The sequence below is a fragment of the Gobio gobio genome, assembly GCF_949357685.1.
Source record: "Gobio gobio genome assembly, chromosome: 7".
Lineage (NCBI taxonomy): Eukaryota > Metazoa > Chordata > Actinopteri > Cypriniformes > Gobionidae > Gobio > Gobio gobio.
The window spans coordinates 50,338,905-50,359,516 of NC_137103.1; the positions used below are offsets into that span (position 1 = coordinate 50,338,905).

The 20,612-nt window shown below is 36.6% G+C and overlaps 1 protein-coding gene across 1 annotated transcript in view; it reads right to left on the bottom strand.

Annotated features, from left to right (window-relative positions):
* Positions 1-608: 608 nt before the first annotated feature.
* The window catches only part of col28a2a (collagen, type XXVIII, alpha 2a), a gene marked incomplete at its 5' end in the record, with an annotated part of 65,639 nt that continues 45,635 nt past the window's right edge, over positions 609-20,612 (bottom strand). The window contains 20 exons of the mRNA XM_079820721.1: positions 609-1,021; positions 2,157-2,348; positions 8,012-8,204; positions 8,293-8,543; positions 9,976-10,533; positions 10,619-10,655; positions 11,769-11,804; positions 11,898-11,978; positions 12,210-12,278; positions 13,190-13,258; positions 13,448-13,516; positions 14,110-14,178; positions 14,305-14,373; positions 15,625-15,693; positions 15,867-15,935; positions 16,151-16,222; positions 16,364-16,432; positions 16,617-16,688; positions 19,818-19,886; positions 19,992-20,060. Coding sequence (XP_079676847.1) covers positions 1,014-1,021; positions 2,157-2,348; positions 8,012-8,204; positions 8,293-8,543; positions 9,976-10,533; positions 10,619-10,655; positions 11,769-11,804; positions 11,898-11,978; positions 12,210-12,278; positions 13,190-13,258; positions 13,448-13,516; positions 14,110-14,178; positions 14,305-14,373; positions 15,625-15,693; positions 15,867-15,935; positions 16,151-16,222; positions 16,364-16,432; positions 16,617-16,688; positions 19,818-19,886; positions 19,992-20,060 — 2,190 coding nt within the window. The 3' untranslated portion in view covers positions 609-1,013. The remainder of the gene's footprint in view (positions 1,022-2,156; positions 2,349-8,011; positions 8,205-8,292; positions 8,544-9,975; positions 10,534-10,618; positions 10,656-11,768; positions 11,805-11,897; positions 11,979-12,209; positions 12,279-13,189; positions 13,259-13,447; positions 13,517-14,109; positions 14,179-14,304; positions 14,374-15,624; positions 15,694-15,866; positions 15,936-16,150; positions 16,223-16,363; positions 16,433-16,616; positions 16,689-19,817; positions 19,887-19,991; positions 20,061-20,612) is intronic.

Sequence of the window (20,612 nt, forward strand, 5' to 3'; positions counted from 1 at the left end):
GTCGTCGCGTCACCTCAGCTCCGCCCACGTCCCGCCTCTTTGCCCATTTTCTGTTATCCGGGAGTGACACGGTGCCAAGATGGCAACGGCCATCCCGTCCCTACTTCAAGCTTCAAAACTGCTCTTCAGAATCCTATGGGTGACGTCACGGACACTATGTCCATATGTTTTTACAGTCTATGGCTGCATCCAAAATCGCCTCCTAAACCCTCATTCACTATTCCCTATGTTAGTCCACTAATACAGTTCACTTGAAGGAGTTTGAATGAATTCCCGCGTCTGACCAGAAGGTAGCGCCCGCAGCTGAATCATCCATCCATCCATTTTCCAAACCGCTGGTCCAATGTGGGCACAGCGTAATATCATACATGTATACATCCATTTTAAATTGATTATTAAATTGTTTAATTAAGGTTTACACATGCTAGCTTCCATGACAGAGTTTAAGATAAACCTTTTCATCTTACTGGAGCTGCCAGTTTGCTAAGTTTTAAATGATTAATAAACAGCAAGAACCAATTATGCAAAAGCGGCGGCCCTTCCGGCGCGCTCAGCATCCAAATTCACTCACTCGTTTTCATTCACTCCTTCAAGTGGACTATATTAGTGGAGTAATGTAGGGAATAGTGGATGAGGGTATAGGGGGCGATTTCAAACACATCTTCTCAAGCTGAAACTTATTCATTATTCAAGTTGATAAAAAAGAATGCATGAAGCTAGAATAAAATGTTTTTTGTTTGTTTGTTTTTAAAGCAGAGGGTCTGCTTTCTCTCTTTCTTTTCTTAGATATTCTTACAACAAAATATTAATTTTTGAAAATGATTTTTTTTTTTTATACTTAGTTTTTTTAGACAAATCATTGGCGGGAAAGAGTTAAAGTCGGGGAACATTTTTATGATATAAAAAGAAGTGACTGAAGTGGGCATCTGTCATTGTGTTACTCCGTCACGAGCATAAAGTTCATTTATTGAGGTTGAGTGTAGAATGATGACCGGTGTAGATCTTCAACCAGTTTAGCCAGCTATAAAAACAAAGGCAGAAAGAGTTAGTAAAGATGCACAACCTTGCACATTTTAAAGGAAAGTTCTGTTTTTGACAGTATTTGTTATATAATGTTCTCAAGCATTGCGTCTGTAATTTATAACCAAAAGTTTATCTACCTAAATAAGTAGTTCCACCTCAAAAAGAACGATTTAGACAACTTTATAGCTCAAATCATTTCGTTTTTACTAAATAATTCACAGTGCTTTAGCAAAAATAATTCCTTTTTCTGCATTTAAACCTTCCGGAGCAGAATCAGTTCATGAGTTATTGGAACTGTGATTTAGGAGTCACAATTATTTATTAAAAAATAATATTACATTTACATTAAAACCATAATTTGCATTATGCAACAAATTGTTATTTTAGTATTATATGTAATATTTTGGTTTCATTTTAGTTTACGTTTTAGTAACATAGTTATGTGCTTGTGTAATTTTTATTAGTTTTTCTTTTTAAAATATCTATACAGTATAAAACTTAATATTAGTATTTCAACTTATTTCAGTTTCAGTTATAATTTGTAAGTTTAAATTTTTTCATCAAATATTTATATTTGTTATTATTTCAGCTTTATTTCATTTACCTACATTTAGATTTTTCATTGTTTTAGTTAACAATAACAGCACTGGTCAGAATGAGAAGGGTTTAATTCAATAAATGTAACAATATTAATTGTAATAATTGCAATAAATAAATCACAACTCTGCTGTTGATAGAGCTTAACTTGTATTAAACCATGAACATTCCCTAAAAATGTCCTTAACTGGGAGAATTCAGATGTTTTTTGTTTATTATTATATTTGATGTGCATGAAAATAGTTAAACATCTAAAAATAGAAAATATGCCTTGATTATTTTTATTTATTTATTTATTTATTTTAATTCTTGCATTACATGTTATATTTCTCAATTTATATTTTTTATTTATATTTTTCCAATATTAATAGTGACAATATACAATTTTTAAATATAATATAATTATATTATTTATTATTTTATATTATAAAATAGAATTTGTATTATATTTATCAGTCTATTGACCATATTTATTATCGTCAATATTTATGTTTTAAAACAACTGTAGAATTCATGTCTGTAGGAGTGAATAATACCTGTCCTGTTGAGGACACACATCGTCTTGCATTCTTCTTCTGTCTGGAAACGGTTTTCGTTGCCCTGACAGCCTCCATACCAGAACTGAGCACAAGCGTTTGCCTGTTTGTCGTAGTACCAGCGAATGACGTAATCTCTACAGGAACCCTGACTGAGACCGAGCAGACACCGAGGATCCAGGGGAGCTGATTCTGACACACCACCGAAGAAGAGAAAGGAAGATCAGTACACTTAGAGGTCCTATTATGCTTTTTTAACTTTCTTTAGTGTGTAATGTTACTGCAAATTGTAACTGAAAAGTTACAAAGCACACTCTAAAATACTCTCTATATCAGTTTCTGAACTCCCTGAAACGCCTCCATTGTAGTCTTGAGTTTTCTTCGGGGAATGAACACGTCACAATATTCCTCATTTAAAGGCACAATATGTAATTTTTCGCCACTAGAGGTCGCTTATTCAAAACAAAGGCGTAGCTTGATGACTACTTGATTTCTCAGAATCATGGGAGCTGTAGTCTCTACAGCCGGTGGAAAAGAATCCGAAGGGACTCGGGCAGAAATCATATGCATGGATGAGCTAATGTATTAAAGATTTATTAACATTACTGTAGTATGAAGCAGGGTGTGGCTAAACGAGGCCGCTGGAGCGATTGCTAATGAGAGACGAGTGCGACACACGGCTCGAGAGCAGTGGAGCTTTTATTATGCCTCAGACGAGCGCTTCCTCTTCTTCCGCTCATGCGTATAGAGTTCAAGAGTTCAAGAGTTTTATTTGTCACATACACAGTTATATACACAATATACAACTGGCAGTGAAATGTAAACAGGTCCGCTCCATGGACAGTGCAAATAACAGTTACAAGAAATTAAATAGAAATAGAATAAAGTTAGAATAAAAAGTATTAACATAAGTAGAATTATAAATAAATCAAGTAAAAGATAAAAATAGGAAATAAGATAAAAATAAAAATATAAAAAATATGTGGATGATAAGTGAGATAAACTGTAGACTTAAAAATAAGTGGTTAACATAAAATATATAATATGTATATATAAAGAAGTATAATGTGCAAGGTTTATTACAGGTTGTTACGCAGTAACAATAGGGACGTAAAGTAAAGTGCAGTGCAATTGCAGTATGTGGATGTTAATGTTGAAAGACCGTATGTTTATGCGTGTGCGGGGGTGAAGTGAGTCACGTGACTGAGTTCAGGAGTCTGATGGCCTGGGGGAAGAAACTCCTCCTGAGTCTTTCAGTCTTTGCCATCAGGCTACGGAAGCGCTTACCAGATGGCAGCAGGGTGAAGTGAGAGTTTGCAGGGTGATTAATGTCTCTGATGATTTTAGTAGCTCTACCTCTGCAGCGTTTGGTGAAGATGTCCTGCAGAGACGGGAGAGCTGAGCCTGAGATGCGCTCGGATAAGCGCACCACTCTTTGCAGGGCTTTGCAGTCGTGACTGGTGCTGTTCCCGTACCACGCTGTGATGCACTGAGTCAGGACACTTTCTATCGCCCCTCGATAGAAAGTTTTCAGGATGGCTGGTGAAACCCTGAATTTCCTCAGCTGGCGCAGGTGGTACAGTCTTTGCCTGGCTTTTTTCACCTGTGTCTGGATGTGTGTAGTCCAGGTCAGATCCTCGGAGATGTTCACACCCAGGTATTTGAAGCTGCTCACTCTCTCTACCGGTGTCCCGCTGATCATGAGAGGGGAGTATGACCGATGCTGTCTCTTCCTGAAGTCCACAATCAGTTCTTTGGTCTTGTTAACATTCAGAGAGAGACAGTTGTCCTGGCACCATGATGTCAGTTGCTCCACTTCGTCCAAGTATGCCGTCTCATTGTTGTTGGAGATGAGACCCAGGACAACAGTATCATCAGCAAACTTGATGATCGAGGTGGAGCTGTGTGTGGACAAACAGTCATGGGTGTAGAGAGAGTAGAGCAGGGGACTCAGCACACAGCCCTGTGGAGCTCCAACACTCAGGGTGATGGAGGTGGAGGTGAACTGGCCTACTCTCACCGCCTGGGGTCTGCCAGTGAGGAAATCTTCAATCCAGAGGCAGAGAGAAGAATTCAGGCCTAGATCCAGGAGTTTGTGTGTTAGCTTAATGGGAACTATGGTGTTAAAGGCTGAGCTATAGTCAATAAATAGCAGCCTGACATAGTTCCCACTTTTGCTGTCGATGTGAGTGAGGCAGGAGTGAAGGACGTGAGAAATGGCATCTTCAGTCGATCTATTGGGACGATAGGCAAACTGAAGAGGGTCCAAAGTGTCAGGAATGGAGGAGCAAATGTTGTTTTTAATGAGTCTCTCAAAGACCTTCATGACTAAAGATGTGAGAGCCACTGGACGATAGTCATTTAGGCAAGAGGGTTTACTGATCTTAGGTACAGGGATGATGGAGGATCGTTTGAAGGAGGTGGGGACAACAGATGTAGCAAGGGACTCGTTGAATATGGATGTAAAGAGCCCTGCGAGCTGATCAGCACAGGACCGCAGAACACGACCTGAAATACCATCCGGCCCAGCAGCTTTCCTGACATCCACACGTTTGAGTGCCCTCCGAACCTCGTCCTCCGAGACAGAGATCACGTGACCGTTGCTGCTCTGAGGGACTCTCTCTGACGCGTCACTCGCCGGAGTCGCGCTGCCGCGATTACCATCAAAGCGAGCGTAGAAAGAGTTTAACTCGTTCACCAGTAACGGATCAGCTCTCACCTCTGCAGAGGATTTAGTTCCAAAAGCACAGATGGTTCTCAGTCCCTGCCACATCCGCCGGGAGTCGTTGAGTTGGAAATGAGATTCCACTCGGTCTTTATAGCGGAGTTTTGCGGCTTTAACGGCGCGCCGGAGAGCGTAACATGAAGCTTTGTACTCCCTCATATCCCCCGTTAGGAGACCGGCATTGTAAGCGGTGGTGCGCGAGTTTACTGCAGTGCGAATTGAACTGTCCACCCACGGTTTCTGATTAGGGAAGGACGTTATAGTTAATGTTTGTGTGGCTTGCTCTGTCAGTGTGTTGATAAAGCAGAGCGCCACTTCTGTGAACTCGCTGACGTCTTCAGAACTCGCGCGGAACATGTCCCAGTCGACGTCATCAAGAGCTGCCTGTAGCGTGATCTCTGAATGGGATGACCAGCGTTTGACTTCCCTCCTCACCGGGGGCTCTTGAACGAGCCTTTGTTTATATTCCGGTGTGAGGAAAATGGCGGCATGGTCCGATTTGCCAAAAGCTGGCTGTGAACGAGCTTTGTAGGCGTTCTTAAACGGAGAGTAGCAATGATCCAGTGTGTTTGCTCCTCGTGTGGGACAGGAGACATGCTGGTGAAAGTTTGGCAATACTTTCTTTAGGTTTGCTTTGTTAAAATCACCCGCGACGATGAAAGCAGCGTCGAGGTGTTTGTTTATGAAGCCGCTGGTCACATCATGGAGGGCAGATAAAGCCAGCCCCGTGTCTGCTTGTGGTGGAATATAAACGGCAGTGGTGATGACCGAGGAAAACTCCCTCGGCAGGTAGAAAGGCCGGCACATGAGAGTTAAATGTTCCAAGTGAGGCGAGCAGGATCGCGAAAGAATGGAGATGTTCCTAGGATCGCACCATTTCTTGTTTATCATGAAACACACTCCACCGCCTTTAGATTTCCCGGCCTCGGCTGTTCTGTCCATCCGAAAAACAGAGAAGTTCTCGGACGGCGTCACGGCTGTATCCGGGACCGCTGGCGTGAGCCATGTTTCGGACAGACAATAGATGATGCGTTTTATTATGGGTATGTTGGGTAATGCAGCGCTGTTTTATCATATTACATACATTTGAGTGTGTTGAAAGTTATGTTATAATGCTACTCGGTGCGTTCACTCACCGGCTACTATGAGACACTTGTTGCACACTGCAGTGAGAGATCAATATTAGGCATGGTAAAACACTTGCGGTAAATCAAGAAAACCAGATTTAAACAATAAGACTGTGTTGAGCAGCTACATAACAATGATTTGTTTTTTGTTGATGAATGCATCCATACAGTTGCTCACCTGTCTAATAAAACGCATCATATATTAAAGCATCTTTGGTGTTTCCATGGTTTCTACAAATCAAAACCGGATATCGAGGGTAATGCGGGTATGACGCCATTGATAGTCGACACCCGAACACAGTCCGTGTCCGGGTTAAAATAGCTTATTTTTAAACATTTAAACATTCTTGGAAATATTTGGGATAATGCAAGTCAAGTCAACTTAATTTATATAGCGCTTTTTCCAATGCAGCTTCACAGTGTTAAACAGGAAAATAATGCAACAGAATTTTATTCGGCTGTACAGCCGCTCCAGAGAAATCAGTGATGTCACCTAGCTCAGTTCAATTATCATACAGTGACAATGTGGGCATTTGATCAGTAATTTAGTTTATGTGGTTAATTTAGTTTACTAATTAGATTTATTTGAATATTTAGGGTGCTTTCACACTTGGTTCAATTGCCTGGACCGAACCCGAGTTCGATTGCTCCCCCCTCCCCCTGCCCCCACTGGACTGTGTTCATATTATATTATTTGGGTCCGAACCGGGGTGCGTTTGCGTCATCAAAGCAGCAGCTGTTTAGTAACGACAGCGAGCGTGAAGGCGGCAAAATGCATAGCGTTGCTCACCTCACTTTTATATTTTTGTTTTTCAACAGTTGGTTTTGTTTCTAAAGCTTCAGTACATAATGGCACTTGCGTCTTTCTGCCGCGAATGTACTGCAATGCTCTAAAGAACGCTGAAGACGAGCAGAAATGAGATCTACAGCTCTCTGCTTGCAGTATGTCAGTCACGCTCGCCAGGAAAATTAGTGAAACACACACACAAACACATATTTTTATCAAATCATACGTCATTAATAGCGGTTCACTTCCGCGATTTAGTACGATTGCATTCACATCAGCAGCGAACCGTACCAGACCACCCTTTTTTTAGCGGACTCTGGTACGGTTCGCAGATGCGCACCCGAGTTCGGAAAACCGCGTTCACATCATCCAAACGTACCGAACTCTGACGTCAATCGAACCCGGGTGAGCACCAAAACTGCTAGTGTGAAAGCACCCTTAGTGTCCCCAACTGAGCAAGCCAAGCCAAAGGCGACAAAAATAGATAAAATTTTTCTAGTGGTTTTTGCATATTTTAATCAAAAAATGGTACATATTGTACCTTTAAAACATTAAATCTAAAAAGAGAAGGTATACGCAAAAAAAAGGGCGGGGCCTGGCTGAGTTGCTTCAGTATTATGTTGTCGCATGTACGGATCTAACACGGTTAAGGTAAGGGGCCTGGTTTTTCTGAAACACACTCAAAGCAGTTGACCAATCACAGCACAGCACACCAGTCCAGCCAACCAATCAGAGCACATTGTGCTTTTTAGAAGGAGGAGCTTCACAGAGAAAGGAACTAATAACTCGTATATGTAAATTATATTAATGTCAAGACAAGATGATCTAGCTGTTTTGGGAGAAAAACGAATAAATCACAGCTGTCACAGCATTAGTTCTCCCCGGCCCCGCCCCCATATTTAAAGTTTATAGCACGCCCATCAAAATTAATTCTGAACTTCAGAGGGCGTTCATGTGCAATTTTTTATCTAGGAAACTCGTATTTATGATAATTCCGTGAAGGCAGCATAAACAGAGTGTTACTGACAGACTGAGAAGAGAGGTGCTGCAATGTAAAATATGTGAAAAATAAGTCCTAAAACTAAATCAAGACTACAGAAAGGCATAATGGTCCTAAAATAACAGCATGCAGAATTGGATTGATATGTAGGTGAATAAATTACCACATTTTTCAATTAGCTGGAGAATGTTGTAATGCAATGTGTTTCCTTATTACCTTTTATCACTACAGGACGAGGCTTTGCGTTCACATTCACTGAGGTAGAATGTGTTGACACTGATGAAGATACTGATGATGAAGAGGTTCCTGGCTGTACAGGTTGGACAGTCTTATTGACAACAGCAATGGTGCCTCCACTTTGAGTTTGTGTCTTTATGTCAAGATCCTCTCCTTCATAGTCATTCTCCACCTGCACAGCAGCCACAACACACAGTCATCACAATCACTTTGCATTAGTTTAGAGTATGAATGAGATTCAGTTAGTTCTGTTATTTGACCTGTGCTTTGAGAGGGCCGGGGTTGATGGAGAGAGGTATGCTGTGTTCTCTGCCTCTGTTGTGACCCGCCGCTCTGTCCAGTGACTCCTGAAATCTGTTCCCATAAACATTATTCCTGTATGCATAAGCTCCTTCTTGGCCGTTATTGTAGCCATAGCCGTTGTTTCCGTTCAAGCCGTTGGTAATCTGGTTGAAGAAGAGGGCCCCGTTCTCATCCTCACAGAACTGGCTAACCAGTTTAGACTCCAGAGCTGCATAAAGAGACGAACACAGAGCGAGATGCAATTAGTTTGAGCTTGAAACGGTTGAAATGACGGCCGCAGGAATTCTTTCATTTTGCATTTAGGACTCTTCATAATGTCTTTGCTGATACGAAATTAAGCAACATCATGAATATTGCAATCTTAAGGAGCGTATCATTAAACTAAGCATGAGTTAAGACTCGTTTAGAGATGTTTAAATAGTGTCTCTGATATAAAAGTCTAGAAAAAATACTGTTAAAAAATGTGTACGATTGTTTGATTTTAGGGAATCAGTTCAAAATGTCCATTTCAATGAATTGATTCAGAACTATAAAAATGTTTGCACCACTCAAATGCCACTCAGAAACTTTTGTTTTTCATTTATGAAAATATTTATATGTAGGTACATATTACTCTTTATAGTTATATTGGTGCATGTGCATAAAAATAGTTAAATATATAAAAATAGAAAGCATTTAAATTCTTGCATTACACATTTTCAGTATAATTGGTGATAAAGGTTATAAAAATATATATGTATTATGTATATTATGTATTTTATATATATATATATAATTTATTTTATATAAACTATATATTTTTTTAAATAGTTTTCAGCCTATTGGCAATATTCAGTATGTCAATGTGTTATAAAAAACATTGTATAAAAATCATATAATAATGAAATATATATATATCAATATTTAATATTATATTTAATACCATTTTATTTTTTTATTATGTATATATGTCAATATTAACAATCATTGTATGCATATATATTTATTTGTTATATTACATTTATACAACAATACAATTTATTGTTTATTATTTTATATTATATAAAAAAATCATTATTTATTCTATATTATACAATAGTATTTTGTTATTTAATATTACATTATCACATTATATTTCAGCCTATCGCCAATATTCAATATGTTTGTTTAATAACAACACATATATAAAAATTATATATATATATATATATATATATATATATATATATATATATATATATATATATATTATATATTATATTATATATAAATATATTATATTTTTCAGCCTATTTACTATTATATATGTCAACATTTATGCTTTATAACAACCACTGTTTACAAAATATATTTATTTTTCATATTACATGTAATACAATTTGTGTTATTACATTTATTATTTTATATAATAAAATATAATTTTTTTGTTATATCACTAAAGTGTTAAAAATACCTAATCATTTCTCTGTGCATATAGGCTGTTTATGTTTTATAACGATCATTGAATACAAAATATATTTATTTGTTATATTACATTTAATCCAATTTATTATATTGCATTTATTATTTTATATTAAGAATTTTTTTTGTTTTGTTATATCACCCAGGCCAATAAATAAGCATTTCTCTGAGCATATAGGCTATTTTTCTTCCACGCTCACCTGGCAGCGTGTTGTAGTCATCAATGAGGAACATGTGTTCACTGTCAGGGTCAGAGGCGATGAGGTTGAGCTCCCTCAGGAACTCTGCTTGCGTCGGGTCAGAGGTGTTCACAATACCCAGCGCATACATCTCAATATTCGCCACTTGAGCCTCACGTACTGCAATGTCCAGCTTAACAGATTCCCTTTTATCCGTTTGTCCATCCGTAATGACGATGGCTACTTTCCTGACACCGTTCCTGGCGCTGTAAAAGGCCTCTTGAGTGGCTTTGCGGATGGCAGTGCCAGTATAGGTGCCCTCTCCCATGTAAGGCATGTTCCTGATGGCCTTCTTCACATCCTGCTTTGTCATATACCGGGCCAGGTTAAACTCCAGGTGGACGTCCAAACTGTAAAGAATGAGACCAATTCTCGTGGCATTACGGCCCACTGTGACACGGTCCACCAAGGCTGTGACAAAGTCCTTGATGATCTCAAAGTTTTCCGGGCCCACGCTCTCAGAGCTGTCAATCACAAACACCAGCTCCATGGGCCTTTCCTTGCACTTAATGCCACATCCTAGAAATATACAGTCATATCATGACGCATCTGTTACTTCATTATCAGATCATTTACTTTGTCATATTTAAAGTCTAAGACTCACCACAAATCTCCTTGATCAGCTTGATTATGTCTTCTCTCTGAAAAATGATTCAAAATAACTGAATATATCAATATATAGAGTGCATATGGTTGCATAGTTTTCCCAAAATCAACTCCTTAAAGCTGGATTGTCTTTACTCTGAAAATCATTGAAAATTACTGTATTTGCTAATATTTACAATGCATATGGTTGCTTAGTTTTCTAAAGCTTGATTATGTCTTTCCTCTAAAAAAACATTGAATATGACTGAATTTACTAATATTTACAATACTTATGTTGCATAGTTTTCCAAAAATTAACTCCTTAAAGCTGGATTGTCTTTACTCTGAAAATCATTGAAAATGACTGTATAAATTTGCTAATATTTACAATGCATATGTTGCAGTTTTCCTAAAGTTAACACCTTGACAAGCATGATTATGTCTTCTCTCTGAAAAATTATTAAAAATAACTGAATATATCAATATATAGAGTGCATATGGTTTACTAAAATTAACTCATTTATCAGCTGGATTGTCTTTAATCTGAAAATCATTGAAAATGACTGTATTTGCTAATATTTACAATATTTATGTTGCATAGTTGTCCTAAAAATAACTCCTTAATCAGCAGGATTATGTCTTCTCTTTGATTAATCATTGAAAAATGACTGCATTTGCTAATATTTACAATGCATAAAATAAAAAAATTAACTCCTTAAAGCTGGATTGTCTTTACTCTGAAAATCCTTGAAAATGACTAGATTTGCTAATATTTACAATGCATATTATTGCAGTTTTCCAAAAGTGAACACCTTGACAAGCTTGATTATGTCTTCTCTCTGAAAAATAATTTTAAAAGACTGAATATGCTAATATTTACAATACTTATGTTGCATAGTTTTCCTAAAATTAACTCCTTAAAGCTGGATTGTCTTTACTCTGAAAATCCTTGAAAATGACTAGATTTGCTAATATTTACAATGCATATTATTGCAGTTTTCTAAAAGTGAACACCTTGACAAGCATGATTATGTCTTCTCTCTGAAAAATAATTTAAAAAGACTGAATATGCTAATATTTACAATGCGGTTGCATTGCGTTCCTAAATTTAACATTTACGAAAATTAATCTACAGTTGAAAAGATGTGAGTGAATGTATTTGATTTTACCGTGAGTCCTTGTTCGCCCTTGATTCCTGCTCTTCCCTAAAGGAGCAGATTTAATGTAGAATGTGATTTAGCATTTACACAGTCTGCTCTTTGCACAAAGGATGGTTTATAGTGATTAAATGAACTCACAGCCAGTCCTGGAGTCCCTGGGTCTCCGAAGTCACCTTTCGTTCCTTTGTAGCCCCTCTCGCCAGGCAAACCACGATCACCCTGCAGGACAGAGAGACATACAGATGAATGGGGCCACATATTTTATAATAAACTATTATTAATAAGCTATTTTTCATCAAAACATTATTAATCTTTCTGACCCTTTTTTATTATGAACGGAACCAAGCAGGTTATTTTTATGCTACTTTGCCTTTAAGACATCTATGTAACATCTTTATAACCCCCCCCGTCTTCTTTAGGGTGATCTAAAGTTCTAAACCAAAGTGTCACCTTGGAGCCTGGAAGTCCCTCTCCTGATGGGCCCCTCGGTCCTGTCACTCCAGGAGCCCCCTGATCACCCTGATGGATTCAACAAACAATTTTATTTTCTCTTTTAAACATGGTTATCGTGACTTGGACACAATGCCATTACATTCCAGTAGAGGTGGGCAATATATATATATATAATTTTTTTTTTATTCAATTTTTTAATTATTGTTTAAAACGTGTTATTTTTAAAGTACATTTACTTTTTTATTTATTCTATATCAAACAATATTATTTTATTATTTCATATTTCAGTATCACATTACTAAGATTCAATATTTCCATTATTTGTTTTATAACAACAAATATGTACAATTATTTTTATATTATATATTATAATATATATAATGTTTTTGTCTCTTATGCTCATCAAGGCTGTATTTATTTGATCAAAATACAGTACAAATACAGTAATATTGTGAAATATTATAATATATTTCTAGGAATAAATATATACATATTTATTCCTGTGATTTAAAAGCTGAATTTTCAGCATCATTACTTCAGTCTTCAGTGTCACATGATCCTTCAGAAATCATTCTAATGTGATGATTTTGCTGTTCAGTTATCATCAATTATTATTTTTAATAACGGTTTATATTATTATCACTGTTGAAGTTTTTGCTGCTTCTGTCCTCTGATGAATTGAAAGTTTTCAACACTGATAATCAGAAATGTTTCTTGAGCATCAAATTATCATATTAGAATGATTTCTGAAGGATCATGTTTTAAATTGTAGTAATATTTCACAATTTTACTGTATTTCTTTAATCAAATAAATGCAGCCTTGTTGAGTATAAAAAAACTTTCAAAAACATTAGACAATTTGGATTATTCCAAACTTTTGATTGATAAAAAAAATAGATAAATATCCAGACTGAATGTCACCAAACTGCTTAAAAATATCATGGTATAATTATTTTAGCTGTAGATAGTTAACCTACTTTGTGTCCCTGGATACCTTCCCCTGGGGGTCCGTGTGGCCCTGGAGGACCTGGCCTTCCCAAGTTGCCCTGAAACAGCAATACAGCAGAATTAAAAAGGGCAGAACAGACAGCTTGTCTTCCTCAATCACCACAGCAACACAGACAGACTCCCATGCATGCTTGTTCAGACCTCTTGTCCTGAATGTGTGAGGTGTGCAGTATCACAGTTTCAGTACTGTAGTCAGGGAGATTTATGGGAGTAAATATCAATCTTACCGGCTGTCCCTGCAGTCCTTCACCAGGTGGTCCTGGCAAACCAGGCGAACCCCTAAATCCAACATCTCCCTGAAGAAAAATTAAAACCACCATTTAAATTATTACAGTATATTTTCCTTTTCCCATCTTAATATATTGAACTCGGTATTTCTGTAATAATTGCCACACAATCATTAGTTTGCTTTTTTTTATCCCAATAAACACTCAAGTGTACTTACTATTTTAAGTTAGACATTAAATTTTAAACATCTACTCTATTCAAACCAATGATAAACTAGCAAAACTTAAATATTTTTTATTATTGCAAGTGCTTCCTAATTTTTGTCCCTTCTCTCATACATTTTTTTTTAAACAAAACATTTTTTAGGAATATTGATTTAATTGAAAATCAGTTTTACAGGCCTTTTTCTGTCTTCAGTATCACATCGCATCATGATTGATACATTTATAGAATTCATCATTTCAAATGACGGTTAAAAATACCCGAATTAACTTCAATCCCTCCCTGAGAAATGACCTTTAGCTCCTAATTTCCATTCTTGTCATTGTGTAATTAATCAAATCATAATCAATAAAGTTTAAGTGTCCGAACGCACTTCAAAAAAGTCAGAAATGACCCACATACGTCATCATAAATATATGCAGGATAAAGGTAGCTTCACCTTTGGTCCAGGAATGCCAATGCCCTCAGGCCCGGGCTCACCTTGGGGGCCAGGTAAACCAGGCAGACCCTGTGTAAGGTAAACACACGCTCAAATACCTAGCAACAAATCTTAGTATGGGAACTGTGATAAAATGACTTAGAAATGTGTCTTTTAGGAATGCATCCTTTAAATAAGGATGTAAAAATTGCTTACCACTGGACCAGGGAATCCTTCACCTTTCGGCCCAAATGGTCCGGGTGGACCTGGGTTCCCTCGATCACCCTAAATGTGATATAGGGAGAACATATATAAGAATAAAAATATATCTATAAGAAGACTCTTATGTTCATCAAGGCTGCATGTATTTGAATATACAGTAAAATACAGTAAAACCGTAATATTGTGAAATATTATTACAATTTAAATTGACAACAACTAAACAGCAAATCATCATATTAGAATGATTTGTGAAAGATCATGTGACACTGAAGACTGGAGTAATGATGCAAAATTCAGCTTTGATCACAGGAATAAACTACAGTTTAAAACATATTAATATAGAAAATATTCATTTTAAATGGTAATATTTCACAATATTACTGTTTTTACTGTATTTGTGATCAAATAAATGCAGCCAGAAGAGACTTCTTTCAAAAACATAAAAAAAAAACATTAAATAATCTCAATTTATTCCTCAATTTATTACTGGTAATTAAAAAATCTGTTATTTCAAACTTTTTACTGGTAATTAAAAAAATCTCAATTATTTCAAACTTTTTACTGGTAATTAAAAAATCTCAATTATTTCAAACTTTTTACTGGTAATTAAAAAATCTCAATTATTTCAAACTTTTCACCAATAATTAAAAAATCTCAATTTATTCCAGACTTTTTACTCGTAATTAAAAAATCTCAATTATTTCAAACTTTTTACTGGTAATTAAAAAAATCTCAATTATTTCAAACTTTTTACTGGTAATTAAAAAATCTCAATTATTCCAAACTTTTTACTGGTAATTAAAAATCTCAATTATTTCAAACTTTTTACTGGTAATAAAAAAATCTCAATTATTTCAAACTTTTTACTGGTAATTAAAAAATCTCAATTATTTCAAACTTTTCACCAATAATTAAAAAATCTCAATTTATTCCAGACTTTTTACTCGTAATTAAAAAATCTCAATTATTTCAAACTTTTTACTGGTAACTAAAAAAATCTAAATTATTTCAAACTTTTTACTGGTAATTAAAAAATCTCAATTTATTCCAGACTTTTTACTGGTAATTAAAAAATCTCAATTATTTCAAACTTTTTACTGGTAATTAAAAAATCTCAATTATTTCAAACCTTTTACTGGTAATTAAAAAAATTCAATTATTTCAGAATTTTCAATGGTATTTAAATAATCTCAATTATTCCAAACTTTTCACCGGTAATTAAAACATTTCAATTATTCCAATTACACCAATTTCTCTGGTATATCTCATTCCTCATTTGCTTCAGTGTTCTACAGATTACAAAAAAAAACGCACCTTTGGACCAGGCAAGCCGTAACCAGTCTCTCCGAGCGGCCCAGGAGGACCCGTGGGTCCCACATCACCCTGAAGGCACAAGCAGGTGAGGTCATAACATTACTGAACTCGGTTTTATTGCTAAGCTGGCAGTGATGAATGTGAAATAGAAACTTTCTGATTCATTGTGCTGGCAGTGGGCCATTAACTCGACGGCCTGCCAGCCTGTAGGGAGTGGCACAGTTGTAGCTTGGCTTTGTTACCTTTGGTCCTGCAAGAGCTCGTCCAGGTAATCCTGGCATGCCCAGCCTTCCTGATGTGCCTGGCTCTCCCTGAAAAGCAACAGTATAATGTTCCTATGATGTAACTGCATTACTTCTTAAACTATGTGAAAATACACAAGCATTGAATCACACTGTAACTTCAAACAATGATTGGTTTTAGAAGCGTGGAGCCAAAAAAATCATGCAGCTTTTTTTCACATTTCATAATATGGGAAACTACATCCAGAACCAAAGTTGCACTCTATTTCTTTAGATATTCTCACCTTTGGTCCTGAGGGCCCACTTATGCCCGGAGAACCTGGCAACCCTCGAACGCCACGTTGGCCCTGATCTCCCTATTACGATTACAACATAAAATATCAATCAACACATACTGTAGGTTATTAATGACATGTGATGCCTTTTTTCACATCCGTCAGATGACATTTACAAAACTCTGACACATTGAAAATTAAAAAGATTAATGAATTAAGTACCTTCTCTCCTTGAGTGCCAATTCCTGGAGCCCCTTCAGGTCCCCTAAAACCTGATGCCCCAGGCTCACCCTGATTGAGGTGAAACACAATGGACAGAATATAATGTCTTTCCCATAAGGTTTTGAGATCCATTTAATACCCGGTTCTCTAATTTGTTGACTTATTTGCTCAGAGACAAATCTAATATCTAAGGGAAAATTAAAAACAGCAGAACCCTCAATCAAATGAGATGACCTCACAGCAGTCCAGTTACCTTTTGTCCCGGAGCACCGTCTTCCCCGGGAAGTCCAGGTACCCCGGCCAGTCCAGATGAACCAGGCTCACCCTGAAGAAATAATATCAGTACTTAGTAGGGATGTGCCCGAAGCCAAAAACTATGTTCAGAAAGGAAATTATGAATTCTATGGAGCCCCTAAAGGGACATGAGATATGAGAGATATGAAAAATTTTAATTGCTTTTGCAGTCTCACAATTATATAGTTGGGTAATTATATTGTATATAATTTGCAGGTATCAGGGAGCCGCAATCAATATTCAGGGTTTTGAAATCACTTTTGAAGGCACAATCGCTTTTTACTTTCGCTTTCTTATCAAAAGTAATGGAAAAAGTTGTCCTTCATAAATTGACTTAATTTTTAAGTGAGAAAAATGTATTATTAGACAAATTTCTTTTTGCACTGAGTCCGCTTTGTTGAAGGTGTTGAATGAGGTGTTTTGGATTCAGGAAGCTGTGCTATTTTGGTCCTTTTGGACCTTAGTGCAGCTTTTGACACTATTGATCATGCTATCTTGCTTGAACGGTTGAGTGGGTGAATTGAAATGGTTCAAATCCTATCTCTCTGATAGAACATTTTCTGTGGAGGTTGCAAACTTTTCCTCCTCTTCGGTACCATTAACTTGTGGTGTACCACAGGGATCTATTTTGGGCCCGCTATTGTTTTCACTGTACTTGCTTCCTTTAGGCTCGATTTTTAGAAAGCATAACATTCCTTACCATTTTTACGCAGATGATACCCAGGTGTGCTTCCCTTTGAAACATGAGGATAGCTTTGATACACACGCTCTGTTGAACTGTCTTGCTGAGGTAAGATGCTGTCTGGCAGCTAAATTTTCTAACATTGAATGACTCCAAAACTGAAATTGTAGTTTTCGGACCATCAGATTCTATTTTACAGATAGATGACCATTTGGGTCCTTTATCTGTAAATTCTCATGGTCATGCAAAAAATTTGGGAGTGATTTTCGATAACAACCTTAAGTTCGATAAGCAAATCAATTCAGTAGTGAAGTGTGGCTTTTATCAACTGAGAACAATTGCAAAATTTAAATATTGCTTTATTTCCTCCAGGCTTGATTACTGTAACTCATTATACCTTGGTGTGGCAAAGTCTTCGTTATCACGGCTGCAATTGGTACAAAATGCTGCTGCCAGACTTCTTACTGGGACACGGAAGAGGAAACACATTTCGCCTGTTTTAGCTTCACTTCACTGGCTGCCGTTTGAATACCGTATTATTTTTAAGGTTTTATTATATGTATATAAGGGATTAAACGGCCAGGCTCCACAGTATATCACAGATTTGCTCTTAGTCCGGAAAGGCTCTAGGCCCTTAAGGTCTTTTAACAGGCTGATGTTGACCGTGCCACGGTCACGTTTGAAATTAAAAGGTGATCGTGCTTTTTCTGTTGCGGCCCCACGGCTGTGGAAGGATCTGCCGGTCCACATTAGGCTTTCCTCCAATGTTGAAAGCTTAAAATCTGCACTAAAAACACATCTTTTTTCTCTTGCTTTTGAATCAATGTAATTTTTTTTTCTTCAGTTATATATTATAATATATTCAGTTTTTTTTGTTTTTGTACTTCTTTGTATTTAGTGACAGATTGTACAGCACTTTGGTCAGCTGTAGCTGTTTTAAATGTGCTTTATAAATAAATTGCCTTGCCTTGCCTTTCCAATTTATGATCACGTGTACTCTGACTATAGGGAGCGGCGGTATTGTTTGCACAGTTTCATTGATTGCACACCAAATCCTCCGCTATCGTCCTGTCAGTCATCTCTCCTTACTATCTTCACATGATAAGTGAAATCTGATGTACCATAATGTAACGACCGCAGCAAGCCTAACCATGTCCCTTTAGGACAGGGGTATTCAATTAGAGTTCCTAGAGGTCCGACCTCTATATTTTCTTCCCAGTGGAGATCCGGACAATACTTTTTTGGAACAGTCATACACGTCCATCGGGGCAGCTGTAGTACTTTGTAATAGAAAAAATCCTAAAAACTCAAATACATTTTTTTTACCAATATTTACAAAAAAAGTAAATATCTCTCTCAACTGGATTTGAATATAAAAAGGTTAGATCAGATGTTTTATTAGTTGTTTTTTTTTTACATTTAGACATCTACGTGTATGGCACATAGAAGCCTTGGGACTGAGAAAACATGGTGCAGGGTTTACCTCTTAAGAAAGGTATGGGCCATTTTTACATTTTGCACAAAGTAATGAACTACTAAAAACAAACAGCGTACATAATCTAATAATCAAAACTCATCTTGAACATCTCTAAATAATTTTCCAAATTATAACATTGTTTATTAGTGTTTTAGCAGAAGTATCTATTTTTCTGCTACTGTTGTTAAAATAACCGTGTGAAATGCCGCTCTTAAAGGGTTAGTTCACCCAAAAATGAAAATAATGTCATTTATAACTCACCCTCATGCTGTCCGGAACACAAATGAAATCGTGAAAAAAAATATTCTCGTCGCCTTATAATATTAATATTAAACCACTGTACTCACATGGACTGATTTAAATATGTTTTTAGTACATTAATGGATCCTGAGAGCGTAAATTTCCTTGCTCCCTATGGAGGCCTCACTGAGCCTTTGGATTTCAACAAAAATATCTTAATTTGTGTCCCGAAGATGAACGCAGGGCTTACGGGTGTGGAACGGTATAAGGGGGAGTAATAAATGACATTATTTTCATTTTTGGGTGAACTAACCCTTTAATGTGGCGCTTTACCTCTTCAGCGAGAGAGAGAAGTAACACGCATGGAGCGGAAAGGGCTTGACTGAAGCGTGTTTGGCTCTAGATAAAAATATTAGAGGGTGTAGCACGAAAGATCATTACCATGAATGACCCTAAGCGCTTGTTGTGTGAAGCGCTCTGTTGTTTTGACTTACTGCTCACTTTAAACTGTAGAAACAGTAAAATGCTGCAATTATGTCCCGCGGTCCGGATGGAACCAAGCCAGGGACCAGAACTGGATTTGAACACCACTGCTTTAGAGGCTCTGTAGAATGTGTTATTCATTTTCGGTGCCTTTCCGACTTCGGAATTACGCTTCGGGCACATCCCTAGTATCATCTAAATTCTCCATCATGGTTTATTAAATTAAGCTTCCATCCTGAATGGCCCATTCCTTCTTTGAGCTTATTAGGAATACAAACCTTTGATCCAGGTTCGCCCTGCCCTCTCTCTCCTGGCGCTCCCAACTCTCCTGGTAAACCTTGTTCTCCCTAGAAAAATTTAAAATAGTCAAAAGATTAAGCCAAGTACAAATTGAACGGTTGAACTGTTTGCCATTAATTATATTATTCTCTTCTGTCTTTAGAAGTACCAACCTTGGGACCAGGGAAGCCCTCCCCTGTTGGTCCTCTGCCTCCTGGAGGCCCCCTCGGACCCTCAACACCCTGATATTGAGACATATTACATTAGAAAACCTAACATTTAACTTTACTAATAATAATTGGGCTAGAAATAATAATTTCCATTTGCATTTCAAAAACATAGGAAACGTCTTTCATTTTGATGGTTTTGGTATTAGAAAATGGGGAAAGAAATTGGGAATTTATATATATATATATATATATATATATATATATATATATATATATATATATATATATATATATATATATATATATATATATATATATATATATATATATATACACACACACACATATATATACAGTACCGGTCAAAAGTTTGGAAACATTACTATTTTTAATGTTTTTGAAAAAAAGTCTCTTATGCTCGTCAAGCCTGCATTTATTTGATCAAAAATAAAGAAGAAAAAAACTTTGCTATTTTGAAATATTATTACGATACAATAAAATAACAGGTTCCAAAAAAATATTAAGCAGCACAACTGTTTCCAACATTGATAAAAGCTGAGTATCAAATCAGCATATTAAAATGATTTCTGAAGGATCATGTGACTGATGACTGGAGTAATGATG